At 40.7% G+C, this 17,810-nt stretch overlaps 1 protein-coding gene across 4 annotated transcripts in view; it reads left to right on the top strand.

The window, feature by feature from the left end:
* The first annotated feature begins 6,463 nt into the window (after window positions 1-6,463).
* ATR (ATR serine/threonine kinase) overlaps window positions 6,464-17,810 on the top strand; it is a 125,054-nt gene continuing 113,707 nt past the window's right edge. For 2 of the 4 annotated variants that reach the window (XM_064378772.1, XM_064378774.1), the window contains exon 1: window positions 6,465-6,589. In XM_064378772.1, the coding sequence (XP_064234842.1) occupies window positions 6,531-6,589 (59 nt within the window). In that variant the 5' untranslated portion in view covers window positions 6,465-6,530. Of the gene's footprint in view, window positions 6,590-6,821; window positions 7,123-17,810 lie in introns of those variants that run through there. The other 2 variants (XM_064378775.1, XM_064378773.1) reach the window with 2 other exon arrangements.

Genomic DNA, 17,810 nt, shown 5'->3' with positions numbered 1-17,810 from the left:
GGAGGCGGAGGTTACAGTGAGCCGATATCACGCCACTGCACTCCAGCCTGGTGACAGAGCGAGACTCCATCTCAAAAAAAAAAAAAATTAGCTGGGCATGGTGGTGCGTGCCTGTAATCCCAGCTACTTGGGAGGCTGAGACAGGAGAATCACCTGAACCCAGGAGGTGGAGGTTGCAGTGAGAGGAGATGGCACCATTGCGCTCCAGCCTGGGCAACAAGAGCGAAACTCCATCTCAAAAAAAAAAAAAAAAAAAGATCTGTAGATAAACGGGAAAAGGAATACTAGGAAACTAACGTTAGGGAAAAGTATAAAGGAACATTTTAAATCTTGTGGTTAACCTTCCTAAGTAAGACTAAAATCCAGAAGCCATAAAGGAAACGGTGGACAGATTTTATACAATTAAAATTAAAATTCGTACATAAGAGCCAAGTGACAAACTAAGATATAATATTCTCAGATATAAGTCAGAGAAAGTTTAATCCATAATATATTAAAATGTTTGTAGTATAAATCAATAAAAAAGACGCAACCAAATTAAAACTGATAAAGTTCTAAACAGGTAATTTACAAAAAGTAGGTAATCCAAATGATTAGTAGACATGAGTAGGTGCTTGAACTTGCTGGCAAGTAAAGAAATGCATACACGTACATGGAAGTGCCTTAACCCAAACCAATCAAATCAGAATCTCTGGGAGTCCCCAAATATGTTTTTAAAAACTTCCCATCCACGTAATTTCAATGTGTAGCCAAAGTTAATAACCACTACCCTAAAATGGTGCTAACTCAAAGTGTGGGGAGTGGACCACCAGCAGCAGCACCTAGTAGCTTGTTAATAATGCAAATAATTGAGTTTTCTTTCAGACCAATTGAGTCAGAATCTCTCCAGGTGATTCTGATGCATGCTCAAATAGGAGAATTCAGAAAACTCTCTGCATTTTACTTACAGAGCTACTTGGAGGATAATAGCAGATGAAAGTATTTTTCAGAAAAGTAAAAATAGTAATCGCAAATACAAATACTTACACTACTCCATTACATTTTACATAATCTTAGGACCACACTCAGGACCTAGCAATGAAAAGGACCATAATTCATTACTGAAATAGAAATCTCCTGGACACATACAAAAGTAGTCTATGTCCTTATTTCTGAATTGTCTCCAAATACAGTGGAGTGTTAGTTAGTTCTATAGTATAGTCTTATTAGATGTGAAACTGCCACAGGGATAAAAAAATGGCTTTACTTTTAAGTTTCTTAAATATTTTGTTACTTTATGATAACTACTTTTTTTTTGTAATGGGTTTTTACAGTGTTTCCACTAAATGGGACAAGTGTATTCATGCAGTTTGGCTGTACTGGATCATTTATTCTGCACTATTAAGTTTCAGAATATTGGCTTGTGGTTATGTTGTCTATTATTTGAGGCTTTACCCAATGCAAACTAACAGACATACATATAAGGGCCTGAACGTTTACATTAACCTTTTAACCCTTAACCTATGTCTGACAATATTCTATACATAGCCAAGCTATTAAAGAAGGGAAATGGCATGTTTTTGGGGTTTTGAAAAGGTTACTCTGACTACTGTGTAGAGCAACTCCAGACAACATCAGCATCATCTAGAAGCTTGTTAAAAATGCGTATTATTGAATGTGTGTGTACCAAGAGCTGTCCATGGAAGTTCATTTAGACGTAGAAAGGAACTTGTAAAACTGTTGCATTATGATGGAACTTGCACAGCTAACTAAACAGGAGTTTGGGTATCTAGCTGAGAACCAAGTCCATCTTGGTCTCAACTGGGTTGTAGCACCACCTGGTGGTCATTTTCCACTCTAGTTTAATCATGAATGGGGACATTTCTATATGCATGGCTGACTGGAATTCCAGAACATTGATTGACGCCCCTTTGTCAACTTGATCTGGGACACTGGGCTTAGAAAATACCAGGGACACTGGGACTCATCCACACCAACTGCTCTGCTTCCTGCCTCATCCTCTCCTCCACACTCCCTCTCCCCAAATGATAAAAAGAGGGCTGAGAGGAACACAGGAATCAATTGACAGTTGTATTATGTTCAAATATAAATTATCATGAATTTCATGTACATTAGGATATAGTTAATAAAAATGTGCACATATTAGGATACATATTTTAAAAATTTCAAGAGTACTACCGAATAATAATTTTTAAAAGTTAGATAACAAATGCTGGCAAGCATGTGGAGAAAAGGGAAACTTTGTATACTGTTGGTGGGAATGTAAATTAGTACAACCACTATGGAGAACAGTGTGGAGGCACCTCAAAAAACTGGAACTAGAACTACTATATGATCCAGAAATCCCACTGCTAGGTGTACACCCAAAAGAAAGGAAATTGGTATATCAGAGATATCTGCACGCCCATGTTTATCGCAGTACTGTTCACAATAACCAAGATTTGGAAGCAACCTAAGTGTTCATCAACAGATGAATGGATAAAGAAAATGTGCTGTAAGTGTACAATGGAGTAGTATTCAGCCATAAAAAAGAATGAGATCCTGTTATTTGCAACCACATGGACGAAACCGGAGGTTATTATGTTAAGTGAAATAATGCAGACACAGAAAGACAAACTTCACATGTTCTCACTTATTTGTGGGAGCTAAAAATAAAAACAATTGAACTCATGGAGATAGACAGTAAAATGACGGTTACCAGAGGCTAGGAAGGGCAGTGGGGAGGTGATGAATGGGCAGTAGGAATGGTTAACTGGTACAAAAATATAGTTAGAATGATAAGATCTAGTATTTGAGCCTGTAATTCTAGCACTTCAGGAGGCTGAAGCAAGCCAATCACTTGAGCCCAGGAGTTCAAGACCATCCAGGCAACATGGCAAAGCCCTCGTCTCTACAAAAAAACACGAAAATTAGCCGGGTATGGTGGTGTGCACCTGTAGTCTCAGTTACTCAGGAGGCTGAGGTGGGAAAATCACTTGAGCCTTGAAGGCCAAGGCTGTAATGCACCAAGATCACGCCACTGCAGTCCAGCCTGGACAACAGAGTGACACCCTGTCTCAAAAAAGAAAAAAGATCTAGTATTTGCTTGCAGAACGGGGTGACTACAGTCAATAATAATTTATTGTACATTTTTACAGCTGGGCACTGTGTCTGACGCCTGTAATCCCAGCTCTTTGGGAGGCCGAGGCAGGAGGATCACAAGGTCGAGAGATCGAGACCATCCTGGCCAACATGGTGAAACCCCATCTCTACTAAAAAATACAAAAATTAGCTGGGCGTGGTGGCACATGCCTGTAGTCCCAGATACTTGGGAGGCTGAGGCAGGAGAATCGCTTGAACCTGGGAGGGGGAGGTTGCAGTGAGCTGAGATCGTGCCATTGCACTCCAGCCTGGTGACAGAGCAAGACTCTGTCTCAGAAAATAATAATAATAATTTATTGTACGTTTTAAAATGAGTATAATTGGATTGTTAGTAACACAAAAGATAAATGCTTGAGGTGATGGATACTCCATTTACCCTGATGTATTACACATTGTGTGCCTGTATCAAAATAGCTCATGTACCCCATAAATACATACATCTACTATATACCCACAAAAATTAAAAATTAGCTGGGTATGGTGTCTCCTGCCTGTAATCCCAGCACTTTGGGAGGCCAAGGCAGGTGGATCACTTGAGGTCAAGACCTCCAGACCAGCCTGGCCAGCATGGTGAAACCCATCTCTACTAAAAATACAAAAATTAGCTGGGCATAGTGGCACACACCTGTCATCCCAGCTACTTGGGAGGCTGAGGCGGGAGGATAGCTTGAATCCCGGAGGTGGAGGTTGCAGTGAGCTGAGATCATGCCACTGCACTCCAGCTTGGACCACAGAGTGAGACTCTGTCTCAAAAAAAAAAAAAGTTGCAAGATGGCCAGGCGCAGTGGCTTACTCCTGTAATCTCAGCATCCTAGCACTTTGGGAGGCCAAGATGGGCAGGTCACTTGAGGTCCGGTGTTCAAGATCAGCCTGGCCAACATGCTGAAACACCAGCTCTACTAAAAATACAAAAATTAGCCAAGCATAGTGGCATGTGCTGTCATCCCAGCTACTTGGGAGGCTGAGGCGGAAGGATGGCTTGAATCCTGGAGGTGGAGGTTGCAGTCAGCCAAGATCGTGTGATTGCAGTCCAGCCTGGGAACAGAGTGAGACTCATTTCAGGAAAAAAAAAGTCTGGGAGACCCCCTCCAGCCCAAGTATGGAGAATGGGTTAGAGAAAAACAAGCCTAAAGGCAGATAGGCAAACTAGAAGCCTATTGAAGTAATTTAGGCAAGAGGTGCTAATGGCCTAAAACTAGAATGGTGATAAGGGAATTTGGGGGAAAGTGGGTAAGTTTGATATTTAGGAGATAGAATCTCGTCCTTGTCTTTTAAAGATATAAACTGAAGTATCTGCAGATAAATTGATACGATGTCTACACTTTTCTTTAATCCAACTGGGGAGAGAGAAAATGAGAAAGGTGGTTATCGATGAAACAAAGACTAACCATATGCTGATAATCATTGATTGGGTAATGGGCATATAGGAGTTCCTTATTCTGCCTACTTTTATATATATTTGAATGTCCCCATAACAAAAAGTTAAACAAAATAAACTGCCTGGGAAATGCTGAAGGGAAAATATTCGGTAGGGAGATAGACACAGAAAATACAAATCTTGGAGAGAGATAAGGGAAGAGCAATGAATTTGGGAGTGAACAGCAGATAGAAAGTTAACTAAAGACTTGAAAGTGAAGGAAAGACTAAAAAAGAGAAAATAACCTAAGTTAGAATCCTGAGGAATACCAACAGTAAAGTGGATGGCAAAGAAGTGTTGTTAACAAGAAAGAGTCATGGAGGCCAAAGAAAGCTTTCCAGGAAAGCAGCAGTGGTCTCTGTTAGGGGTCTCCAACCCCTGGGCCACAGTACTGGTCAGAAGCCTGTTAGGAACCGGGCCACACAGTAGGAAGCTTCATCTCTATTCACAGCAGCTCCCCATTACTGGCATTACCGCCTGAGCTCCCCTCCTGTCGGATCAGAGGGACATTAGATTCTCACAGGAGCGCAAACCCTATTGTGAACTGCACATGCGACGGACGTAGGTTGTATACTCTTCATGAGAATCTGATGCCTGATGATCTCTCATTGTCTCCCATCACCCCAGATGGGACCATCTAGTTGCAGAAAAACAAGCTCAGGGCTTCCACTGTTTCTACATTATGGTGAGTTGTATAATGATTTATTACATATTACAATGTAATAGTAGAAAGTGCACAATAAATGTAATGTGCTTGAATCATCCCGAAAACATCCCTTCACCTCCCTGTCCATGGAAAAATTGTCTTCCACAAAACTGGTCCCTGATGACAAAAAGGTTAGGGACTGCTGGTCTGTATTGTCTAGAAAATGTAAATTCCCAAAATCCATTGATTTACTTTAAAAATTAAATCACAGGGCAGGGCGCGGTGGCTGACGCTTGTAATCCCAGCACTTTGGGAGGCTGAGGTGAGCGGATCACGACGTCAAGAGATCAAGACTATTCTGGCCAACATGGTGAAACCCTGTCTCTACTAAAAGTACAAAAAAAAAAAAAAAAAAATTAGCCGGGCGTGGGGGCACGCGCCTGTGGTCACAGCTACTCGGGAGGCTGAGGCGGAAGAATCGTTTGACCCCAGCAGGCAGAGGTTGCAGTGAGCCGAGATTGCGCCACTGCACTCCAGCCTGGCAACAGAGCAAGGCTCCGTCTCTAAATCAATCAATCAATCAATCAATCAATCAATCAATCACAGGTTGTGGATGCCTGTAATGGTGGCATTTCCATACACAGTACTGTTGCTTTGATGAGACACAAATATAATCCAACCCCATTTTTAAATATTAAATGTTGGCAGGGTCCTCAAGGAAACCTAAGAGTGACTTCAAGTCGAAAAAAAATGCTTAAAAAGAAAAAAACAGGGAGAGCCCACCTTTTGCCCTGCCTCTCTCAAGAGAGTGACAAGAGTGGTGGGGAAGTGAGAAACTTTTAAAATATGACAGCGTTACTCTGGGGAAACGGAGTCTACTCTTGACCTTTACTCGCTGAATTGTCCTAGGTCTCACATTTGTGAAGCGAGAGTCTGGGTTGGCGGCCCTCAAGCCCCTAGCCTCCCCCGATTCGGGGGTCTGGCTTCGCTGTGCCTCCCAGGCTTCAGAACAGCAGTCTGGCCGCTCAAAACGAAAGCTTCACAAACGTTGCTCGCTTGGTGCTGAGAACGAAGTCCTGACCCAACCAGGGAAGTTCTACTGGCGCGCGCTCGCCCGCTTGCCCCGCCCCCTAACGGCTTCCCGGCTTCCCCCGGGTCCTTTACAAAACAGACGCAGGGCCCGGCAAGCGGGGCCAATAGCAGCTTCCGAGAGGAGTTTTGGCCCCCGCAAGGCTCCGTCGGGCTCCGCTCTCTTCCGGCAGAGGTAGCTTTGGAGACGCCAGGAACCCGCGTCGGCGTGGCTGACTAGTGTCGGGCAGCCTCAGCATGGGGGAGCCTGGCCTGGAGTTGGCTTCCATGATCCCCGCTCTGCGGGAGCTGGGCAGGTAGGGCTAGGCCCATCCTGGGTCCTGCATCCTCCTCCGCCGGTCCCGGCTGGGGTTTCACGTGCTCTCCCCTCTCCTGCCGCGTCATGGTTCGGATCTCCGAAGCCCCCGCTGCTGCCCTTGTGGAGATGCTCCGTGGCTGATTTGGGCGCTTCTCCCTCAGAGTGCTCGTTGATAGGGCGTGGGGACTTGGGGCCGTCGCCACAAACCTGCGGGAATCCGGTCCGAGGGGAGAGAGGCGTCTGCCGGCCTGGGTTTACCTCAGCAGCGCTGGAGAGTTCGCCCAACCTGAGAGTTTGCTTCCTGCAGCTCGAGGGAAGAGTCCCTGCTGATCACTTTCTGGTCACTTTTCTACACACGTTTTCTTCTCGAAAACCTCTTTCCTTAAACGAGGAACTTGACTCATCAGTTTCTATTCTTTGTGATCACTCGTGGAGGAATTGGTTTTTAGCCTTATATTTTGTCCCCAAACTGCCCATGGGAAAAAATCACCGCTTCCCTTTTTCTGCAAGTGACATCACTTGATGGAAAAGGTAGTTATTTTCTTTGAAGTGAAGTCATAGTACATATTGAAGATGTGACCTCCTTCGTATTAATCGTCCAGTCCTCGATACGTTATTTTAGTCAGAAATTGGAGAGATAGACCTCAGTGTCCACAAAATCTTAACGTGCACAGACTGTTACCAAAATTTGGAGACGATTTAATAGTTCATTTGCAAATGCCTGTTTTCTGTAAACCTCCTGAAAACCAGTGTCTTACCAAAAGAGGGAGGGAGAGGTGTTGATGGCTGTCACACCCCTTTAGCACTCAGGCAGGCTTTCCTGAACCACAGACCTAAAGACTCAGTAGGGTTTGTTTTGTTTTGTTTGTTTTAATTCTAAACTACTGCGAGCAAGAAATAAATGAGCTTGTGCTACTACTGCAGTTGAATTATAAGTTTGAATAACTGCTTCCCAATTTCTTAAACGGTTTGAAAACTTTCCGTACACAGTCAAAACTGACATTAAGCCAATGGGATAGCTACTTCCCTTTCTTCTTGCAGCGCAGTTGTGTTCATTTCCACTGGTTGGCCATCCAAATAATCTAGTCTTAATATATGAATAAGAGGATAAATGAAGGGATGATTCTTGTCCTAACTGCATCACTATTTTTGACTGTGTGAATTTTTTCCATTTTTTATTAGTGTGGCGAGTATACTTTGTGTTTACAGTTTATAAAATAACTTACACCTCTCTAAAAGAAGTTGAAGAAAAGTGATCATTTTAGGAAGTTGGTTTACAGATTTTATCTTTCAGGCTCACTGTGAAGCTTAGTATATTTTTCCCACTTTGTTTTAAAGTAGAATTAGCTCTACTAATTAATTCACTTTAAAGTAGAATTAATACTTCTCTTCCCTCTTCTGTCTTCCTCCATGAGACCTGTTAATAAAAATAATTGGTTCTTGGATTATATATAGTCTGTTTCATCAGTAGAGCTTATGTTATCTTCCATTCGTAGCCATTCCAAGAGAAATAGAAAAACTGACCTGTAGAAAATTGTCTAATAGTTTTTAATTTTCATGGCTTTTTTGTTACAACTACTTCAATCAAACAAGCTTATCCATTTTCATAGTATGTCCATGACATAGGATGGAGCAGGGGTTATCACTGTTTAAGAAACAGGATTACAGAAGTTGAAAAGCCAAAGGCACAGCTAGCAGGTATCAGAGCTAGGGTTCAGATTCAAACTATCAAGGCCTTTTCTTCCAAAATGTTCCCCCTTATGACTATGGCAATTAGACTACTGAAAAAAAATGAGATCAGTGTTCTAATTATGGGCAGCTCTACATCAGTCCCTCAGACAAATTTTGTCCTATTGTTTTTTGCTGTTAGCATTCTACTCTGCATAGTCTTGCTAAAAGACCTTTCCACTTTCCTGCCTTCAACTATCATCTGCTATTTGATGACTCCAAATATGTTTTTCCAAATCCTGTCTCCTACAGAACTGTATATTTGCTGTATACTGGTAGTTTCACTGAGTGTCCTATGTGTAGTTAAGATTCAGCATATCCAATACCAATACAAATTCTTCATATGTCTTAACCTTCACAAGCCTTCTTTTTTTAAATTAAAAAAAATTTTTTTCTCTTATTCACTGAAATAGAGATATGTCAGTAAATGGCACCATATTCACTCATTTCTCCAAACCAGAAATCTAGAAATCATTCTTGACTGTTCTCCAGTGTGCTTTCAGACTATGTCCTTAGCCCTCTTTTGATTTGTGCTCTCTTCTTTCATGGCTTTAAATGTCATCCATATGCTGATAACTCCCAAATTTATATTTCTAATCAGATATATATTAGGTTGCTTACTCAACATCTACACTGGGAAGTGAAAATTAACATATCCAAAGCAGAACTCCTGATTTACTGCCCTTGAATTCGTTCCTTCTCCCATGTTATTATGAACATACCAACCAAAAGCCTAGGAGTCATCCTAGGTTTTTCCCCCTTATCCCTTAATAATCTATAAGTTAGTTCTGACAACCATATGTTTAAGATACATCTAGAATCTAACACTTCTCACCGTCTTCACTGCTACCACCAGAATTTCTTACATAAACTGATATAGTAATGTTAGTTGATCTCCTCATTTCTACTTTTACCTACTTAAAATAAATTTTCCACTCAGTAAAGTGATTTTTCATCTGTTAGTCATATTATAAGTTTCCCCTGCACAAAACCGTCCTTTGACTTTCCAGGACACTAAAAATCAGTATAAAATCTAAACTTACCAAGGCCTCTAAGGTCCTACATAATCTGGCTCAGCTTGCCTCTGACCTCATCACCTTCTGTCCTTCTTTTGCTTACTCTACTCTAGTGATACTGACGTTGTTTCTCCAGGACACCAAGGTGGTTCCTGCCTTCAGTCATTTGCTGTTCCTTCTGTCTGAACACTGGATGGTTTCATTTAGATGTCATTTCAGAATCACCTTCTCTGACCTTCCTACTTAAGATTGCTTTGCAGTTGTAAGACATTTTCAAATGTGATAGTTGCTATTAAAATGTTAAATGGAACAGTGAGATGTGGATGAGGTTCAGAGGAGCAGTGGCATTAGCCACTAGAGGAGATTTGGATGGTGTTAAGAAGCTAGAAGCTAATCATGTGAATCTAAGATGAAATAGGAGGTACAAAGGCCCCTAAGTGGGAATGAGCCTACTTTTTTTTTTTTTGAGATAGAGTCTTGCTCTCTCTAGTGATGTGATCTCTGCTCTCCCTCCTGGGTTCAAGTGATTTTCCTGTCCCAACCTCCCAAGTAGCTGGGACTACAGGCTTCCACCACCATACCCGGCTAATTTTTGTATTGTTAGTGAAGACAGTGTTTCACCGTGTTGCACAGGCTGGTCTCCAACTCCTGACCTGAAGTGATCCACCTGCCTCAGCCTCCCAAAGTGATGGGATTACTGGTGTGAGCCACCGTGTGGAGCCTAATGAGCATACTTTAAAAAGAATAGTAAGAAGGTTGGAGCACAGGGAGCAAATAGTGGGTGGTATGAGTTAAATAGGGAGGGGTAGGCAAGGGCCACATCCTTTAGCACCTTAGAGGCTGAGATTTTATTGTGTGATGGTAAACATTGGAATTGTTTAAACAGGAAATAACAATTGAATTCAAGTTTTTGAAAACTTGCTTAATTTTTACTCCCTTAAAAGCTTTAAGTGCTTACACATTGCCCTCAGTATAAAATCCAAACTCTTAGCCAGTCCTTTGAGCTTTGACCCTATCTTCCCTCTTCAGCTTCCATCTCTAAAGGCTTTAGCCATATAGAGCCTCTTACAGTTTCTAGTGCTTGGGACTACCCTCCCTCTTACCCTTATTTTACCTGCCTTGTCCCTTAAGGATTCAGTTTTGTATCACTTTCTCAAGGAAGCGTGACTAATAGGGCCCTGCTCAGGGCTGAGTGTCCCTCTTGTGTTCTTTCTTGGGTCTATCAGTTCTTAACCATAATTACCTGTTATTTGTCCTTATTTTAGGGCAGGTGCATTCCATGTTGGTTATCCTGATATTTGATGCTTACCTCAGAGGAGGTCTGTAAGCTTCACATAATACTTGCATATCTACTCAAATCTTGTAGTATACTTTTGAAAAGCTACACTCTCTTATCTCAGTTCCAGGGTAGAAGTCACAAAAGAAGAAATGCTCACTCCTGTGAGTTTTCTTTCTTTTTTCTTGTTTTTTGAGACTGACTTACCTGTTGCTCAGGCTGGAGTTCAGTAGCATGAACATGGCTCACTGCAACCTCTGCCTCCTGGGGTCAAGCGATCCTCCCACCTCAGCCTCCCAAATAGCTGGGACTACAGGTGCATACCACCATGCCTGTCTAATTTTTGTATTTTTTGTAGAGACGGGATTTCACCATGTTGCCCAGGCTGGTTTCAAACTCCTGGGCTCAAGTGATCCACCCAAAATGCTGAGATTACAGACGTGAGCCACCACGCCCGACCAAGTTAGTGTATCTTATGAATGGTAATCAATTTACTTTTTTACTAAAACTGATTTTTAAAAATTACACAAATAATACAAGAGTGAATAATTTTTACAAAATGAAACTTTGTAAGAAACTCTGACCACTACCCACAATGCTGGTTCCTCCTCCCACGTACCTCTTTGTTCAGATTTTTAAATGATACTTGTGAAATTATCCTTGACGAATCACAATGTCTCCTGACTTTGTCTAAAACAATTCATGTTACCTTGTAATTACAGATTTTGAATTTTTTGTTAAATTTGTGATGTCCTATACTATGGTAACCACTAGCCGAATGTAGCCATTGAGCACCTCACATGTAGCTAGTCTGAATTGAGATGTGCTGTAAATATAAGTTACACAGTGGGTTTCAAAGACTTAGTACCAGAAAGAAGAATGTAAAAGATCTCATGAATAATTTTTATATCGATTACATGTTCAACTAATATTTCAGATATATTGTTGGGATCAATTTTTTTTGCCTATTTCTTAATGTGCTACCAGAAAATACAAAATTGTGGCTAACAATTTATTTCTATTGGCTAGTGCTGATTTAAATAAGATACATAAACTAAGTTTTTCTGCATTCACATGCAAATGTAACTACTCGTTCTTTGATTCTTTTTTTAAAGGACTTCAGTAGCATATACAAATTTGCATTTTTCTTTTTTTCTGACATGAAGTCTCACTCTGTCACCCAGGCTGGAGTGCAGTGGCATGATCTCGGCTCACAGCAACCTCCGCCTCCCAGGTTCAAGCGATTCTCCTGCCTCAGTGCCTCAGCCTCCCGAGTAACTAGGATTACAGACGCCTACCACCACGCCTGGCTAATTTTTGTAACTTTTAGTGGAGAAAGGGTTTCACCGTGTTGGCCAGCCTGATCTCAAACTCCTGACCTCAGGTGATTTGCCCGCCTCAGCCTCCCAGAATGCTAGGATTACAGGTGTGAGCTGCCACACCTGGCCCTTTGATTCTTTATATCTAGAGTTTATATTACTTAAAAACATTTGTTAATTTCAGTAAGTTTTTCTGTTAAGCAAGTTCTAGGTGATGTAGAGGAGGCAAAAAAAAAAAATTGCATTTTCTCTCCTGTAAGAGCTTATGGTCTAAGGGCATGTCATGGGATACATAGAGAAATAAAGTGCAGTCTGCCACCTGTAGGAGCTTATGGTCTATTGGCAGGTAATAGGTAGATACTCCACAGGTCCAGAAGGCTATACATTAGAAATTAAAGAACCACAAAATTCAGGAAGGTTCTTGTGCTCATTATTCATGAGATCTTTTACATTCTTCTTTCTGGTACTAAGTCTTTGAAACCCACTGTGTAACTTATATTTACAGCACATCTCAATTCAGACTAGCTACATGTGCGGTGCTCAATGGCTACATTCGGCTAGTGGTTACCATAGTATAGGACATCACAAATTTAACAAAAAATTCAAAATCTGTAATTACAAGGTAACATGAATTGTTTTAGACAAAGTCAGGAGACATTGTGATTTGTCAAGGATAATTCATTGAACAGTTTTTTGTTTTTTTTTTTTTTGAGACGGAGTTTCGCTCTTGTTACCCAGGCTGGAGTGCAATGGTGTGATCTCGGCTCACCGCAACCTCCGCCTTCTGGGTTCAAGCAATTCTCCTGCCTCAGCCTCCCGAGTATCTGGGACTACAGGCATGCGCCACCATGCCCAGCTAATTTTTGTATTTTTAGTAGAGACGGGGTTTCACAGTGTTGACCAGGATGGTCTCGATCTCTTGACCTCGTGATCCACCCGTCTCGGCCTCCCAAAGTGCTGGGATTATAGGCGTGAGCCACCGCGCCTGGCCAGTTTTTTTTTTTTTTATGTCCACTATGTACCAGGACCAGGGACCAGTTCTTTTTTTTTTTTTCTTCTTCTTTTGGAGACCGGGTCTGGCTCTGTTATCCAGGCTGGAGTGTTAGTGACACGATCTCAGCTCACTGCAGCCTCCACCTCCCAAGCTCAAGCGATCCTCCCCTTCAGCCTCCTGAGTAGCTCGGACTACAGGTGTGTGCCTCTATAGTGGCTAATTTTTCTATTTTTTTTGTAGAGACAGGGTTTCACCATGTTGCCCAGGCTGGTCTCAAACTCCTGAGTTCAAGCAGTCTGCCCACCTTGGCGTCCCCAAGCACTGGGATTATAGGCATGAACTATCGCACCTGACCAGGATCAGTTCTTTTATGGCATTTATTAGCTATGAATGCCATTGATCCTATGTGTAATCAATTAGGGTTGGACTTTGTGGTTTGAATAAAAAAAAAAAATTAGGCCAGGTGTGGTGGCTCATGGCACTTTGGGAGGCTGAGGTGAGTGGATTATGAGATCAGAAGATTGAGACCATCCTGGCTAACACGGTGAAACCATTCTCTACTAAAAATACAAAAACTTAGCTGGGTGTGGTGACACACATCTGTAATCCCAGCTATTCGGGAGGCTGAGGCTGGAGGATTGCTTGAACCCTGGAAGTGGAAGTTGCAGTGAGCCAAGATCACGTCACTGCACTCCAGCCTGGGCAAAACAGAGCAAGACTTCGTCTTAAAAAACAAAACAAACAAAAAAAATCACTATTTTTCTTTTACCATTATTTGAGATAATAAGTGGGGAAAATATATGAACATGTTACAGTGCTATATAGAAATAAATTGTGATGTATATCAAATATATACTATTATTTATAAATAACCATCTTACCTACTGCATCCTAAGTTGTTTTGTCAGAAGTGATGGATTTTGCTAATCACGCACACACAGCCTTCTGTGAATCCTCTAGGTAGAGTTAATCATTGCCTGCGTTGGGTGTACATGATACTTTCTTTTGATTTTTGTCTTTTTGAGACAGAGTCTTGCTCTGTTGCCCAGGCTAGAGTGCAGTGGTGCGATCTGAACTCACTGCAACCTCCGCCTCTCAAGTTCAGGTGATTCTCCTGCCTCAGCCCCCTGAGGAGCTGGGACTACAGGCATGTGTCACCACCCCCAGCTAATTTTTGTATTTTTAATAGAGACAGGGTTTCACCATATTGGCCAGGCTGGTCTCGATCTCCTGACTTTGTGATCCACCTGCATCGGCCTCCCAAAGTGCTGGGATTACAGGCGTGAGCCACCGGCTGCTTTTGATTATTTAAGTACATTCCTCTCCTTTCCCCAGCAACTATTCTGAGTTCTTTGAAGCAGAGTACCTTGTTTTGTTATATTTGCCTTTTGAATTTATTAAATTATTAGTGTCTGTATCGATCCTTCCTTTCTATATTTATGAAAAGAGTTACCCTCCTGTCCAAGGATTATATTTTACTTATATCTGGTTTCAAGAAGGGGAGTCAAACCTCAAGAATCGGTTGCTCAGGTCTTTCCATTATATAAATCCTCTTGATCTCATACAGTTCTTTAGTTATCACCAACTCTACTTCTCTTCATTTTATGGTGAAGCTTTGGAAAGAACCTGCTATTCTCAATATTCACATTTCATTAGCTTTTCAGCCCCCTGCAATCTGGCTTGTCTTTACAGGAAATCTTTAAAAGTCCAAAAGAAATACAAAAGTGAACTCAATATGGATCAAAGACCTAAACATAAGTAAAACTGTGAAACTCTTAGAAGGGAACATAGAGGGAAAACTTTATGACATTGGATTTGGCAATGATTTCTTTGATATGACACAAAGCACAGGTAGCAAAATTAAAAAATAGATAAATTGGAATTCATCAAAAATAAAAAACTGTGTATCAGAGGGCAATATCAAGAGAGTGAAAAGGCAACCCATGGAATTGGAGAAAATATTTGTAAATCGTGTATCTGATAAGGAGTTTAATATCTAGAATATATTAACTCCTGCAGCTCAACAACAAATACAACCTGATAGAAAATGGAAAAAGAACTTGAATAGACATTTCTCCAAAGAAGATATAAGCACATGAAAAGATGCTCAAAATTGCTAATTATGAGGGAGATGCAAATTAAAACCACAAGACACTGCATCATACCCCTTATGATAGCTATTACTTAAACAGTTGGGTATGGTGGCTGATGCCTATAATCCCAGCACTTTGGGAGGTCAAGGCAGGCAGATTGCTTGACCCCAGGAGTTTGAGAGCAGCCTGGGCAACATGATGAAACCCCGTCTCTACAAAAAATACAAAAAAAATTAGCTGAGTGTAGTGACATGCACCTGTGGTTCCAGCTACTTAGGAGGTTGAGAAGGGAGGATCTGAGACTGGGAGGTGGAAGCTGCAGTGAGTTATGGGTGCACCACTACACTCTAGTCTGGGCAGCAGAGTGAGATCCTGTCACCAAAAGGGGGAATTATTTTTTTAAAAACTCAGAAAATAACAAGTGTTGGTGAAGATGTGGAGAAATTGGAATGCTTGTGCATTTCAGGTGGGGGGTGTACTGTGGTACAGCCACTGTAGAAAAGGATATTGGAGTTCCACCAAAAATTAAACATAGAATTACCATATGGTCGAGCAATTCCATTTCTGGGTATATACCTAAAAGAATTGAAAGCAGGGACTTTAACAGATACTTTTACACCCATGTTCACAGCAGCATTATTTACAGTATCCAAAGTGTGGGAGCAACCCAAGTGTCCATCAACAGATGAGTGGATAAATTGTGTTATATACATAGAATATTATTTAGCCTTAAAAAGGAAAGAAATTTGGACACATGCTACAACATTGATGAACCTTGAAGACGTTCTGCTAACTAGGCAAAATAAGTCAATCACAAAAGGATAAATATTGTCAGATTCCACTTATATGAGATACTTAGAGTAGTCAAATTCAGGGAGAAAGTAGAATGGTGGTTGCCAGGGGATAAGGGGGAGGAGGAAGTGATGCTGTTGTTGAATGGGTGTATAGTTGTGGTTTGGGAAGATGAAAAAGTTCTGGAGATGGATGGTGATAATGGCTGCACAAAAATGTCAATGTACTTAATACCACAAAACTGTATACTTAAAAATGCTCAAAATGGTAAACATGCCTGGGTGCAGTGACTCATGCCTATAATTCCAGTGTTTAGGGGGGCTGAGATGGGAGAATCACTTGAGCCCTGGAGTTCAAGGTTACAGTAGGCTGTGATTACATTACTATACTTTAGTCTGGGTGACAGAGAGAGACTGTCTCTGAAAACAACTTTTTAAAAATAATTAAAATGATAATGGTAATTGCATATCATGTAGGGTGGTTTGTAAAGATTAAAAGATATACTTCCTGTAAAATGATGAATATTGTTCATGGAAAACATTCTATAATACTATTTACATTTTTTAAATTTAAAAAACGTAAATTTTATGTTATCTATATTTTACCCAAATAAAAAGACATTTTTAAAAACTAATTTTATTTGATCCTGTTGACAGCTCCCTCCTTGAAATTATAATCTCCTTGGTTTCTAGAATAAACGTCTCATAGTTTTTTCTTTTTGTTTTATTTTCTTTTTGTTTTGTTGGCTTCTTTCCCTTTCTCCTTCTCTTTTGCTCCTGTAACTTTATTTTAGGGGTCTTTCTTTGGCTTTGTTATTACTTACTTACAGTTGTACTCCTATCCCATACTTGAACTACTGTGACCTCAGGCAGGTTGTATAATCTCTTCGAGTGTCATTCTCCTCAAATACAAATTAGGATTTGATATCCCTATCCCTATCCTGTGGCTTGTGAGCATTAAATGAAATGACATAGATAATGTGTTCAGCCTTGTCTTATATAATGATAACTTAATCTGTATCTGTAGGCTAGGTATTTCTTAAGGTCAAGAACTAATTCCAGCTATCTTTTGGACATCTCACTTTGTTGTTCTTTTGTGACCTTAAACTCAACATTTCTGAAGCTGGTTTTGTTTTTCTCACCAAACCTGTGCTTCTTCCTGTTAACTGTTTTAGTGAATGGCCTTAGAATCTACCCTCAATAGAGGGCTAAACTGACTTATCAAGTCTACCCTATTGAACTATTTCTTCCACCTTCTTAATAGTAGCTTCTAGTGTGTTGCTTGGCACGTTATAGGTACTCAGTAAATGTTTGTTGATTGCAGGAATAACTGTATTGATTCCTTATCCTGTGTGATAGAACATGGACTTTCTACTTTTTTTTTTTTTAATTGAGACAGATTCTTGCTCTGTCATGTAGGCTGGAGTGCAGTGGCATGATCTCTGCTCACTGGAACCTCCTACTCCCAGGCTTAAGCAATCCTCTCACTTCCGCCACCCAAGTAGCTGGGGCTACAGGTGCACAGACTTTCTACTAAATTCTTATATTCTGTTTTATGGCTGTTTACACCAAATCATTGAGCTCAAGTTGAATTTATTCTGGATTCTGAGGTATAATTCTGCTTAATTATTATATCTCCTCTTAATATTATTTTTTTCTTGATTGGACCTAAGACTAAAATATATGTACTTTTTCTTAACACTTTCTTAGCATTTTATTCTGGAAAATTTTAGACATACTGAAAGAACAGAAAATAGTATATGGATTACCCATATACTCATCACTTGGTGATGATCAATTAATGGTTCTCTTCCTTTCAGCGCAGGGTATTATGAAGCAAATTCCAGGCATCATTTCATCCATAAATATTAGTATTTATCACTAAAGGATAAAGACTTTTAAAACATAATCATAATACCATTATCTCACTGAAAAATAATTTCTTATTAAAATAAAATAGTCTGTGTTAAAATTTTTCTAGTTGTCAGACATACACATAGTT

The sequence above is a fragment of the Aotus nancymaae genome, unplaced genomic scaffold (genome assembly GCF_030222135.1).
Source record: "Aotus nancymaae isolate 86718 unplaced genomic scaffold, 86718_ANA_hifiasm-v0.15.2.pri h1tg000019l, whole genome shotgun sequence".
Classification (NCBI taxonomy): domain Eukaryota; kingdom Metazoa; phylum Chordata; class Mammalia; order Primates; family Aotidae; genus Aotus; species Aotus nancymaae.
Note: the sequence above shows the minus strand (reverse complement) of the source record. Positions and strands in the feature narration are given on the sequence as shown.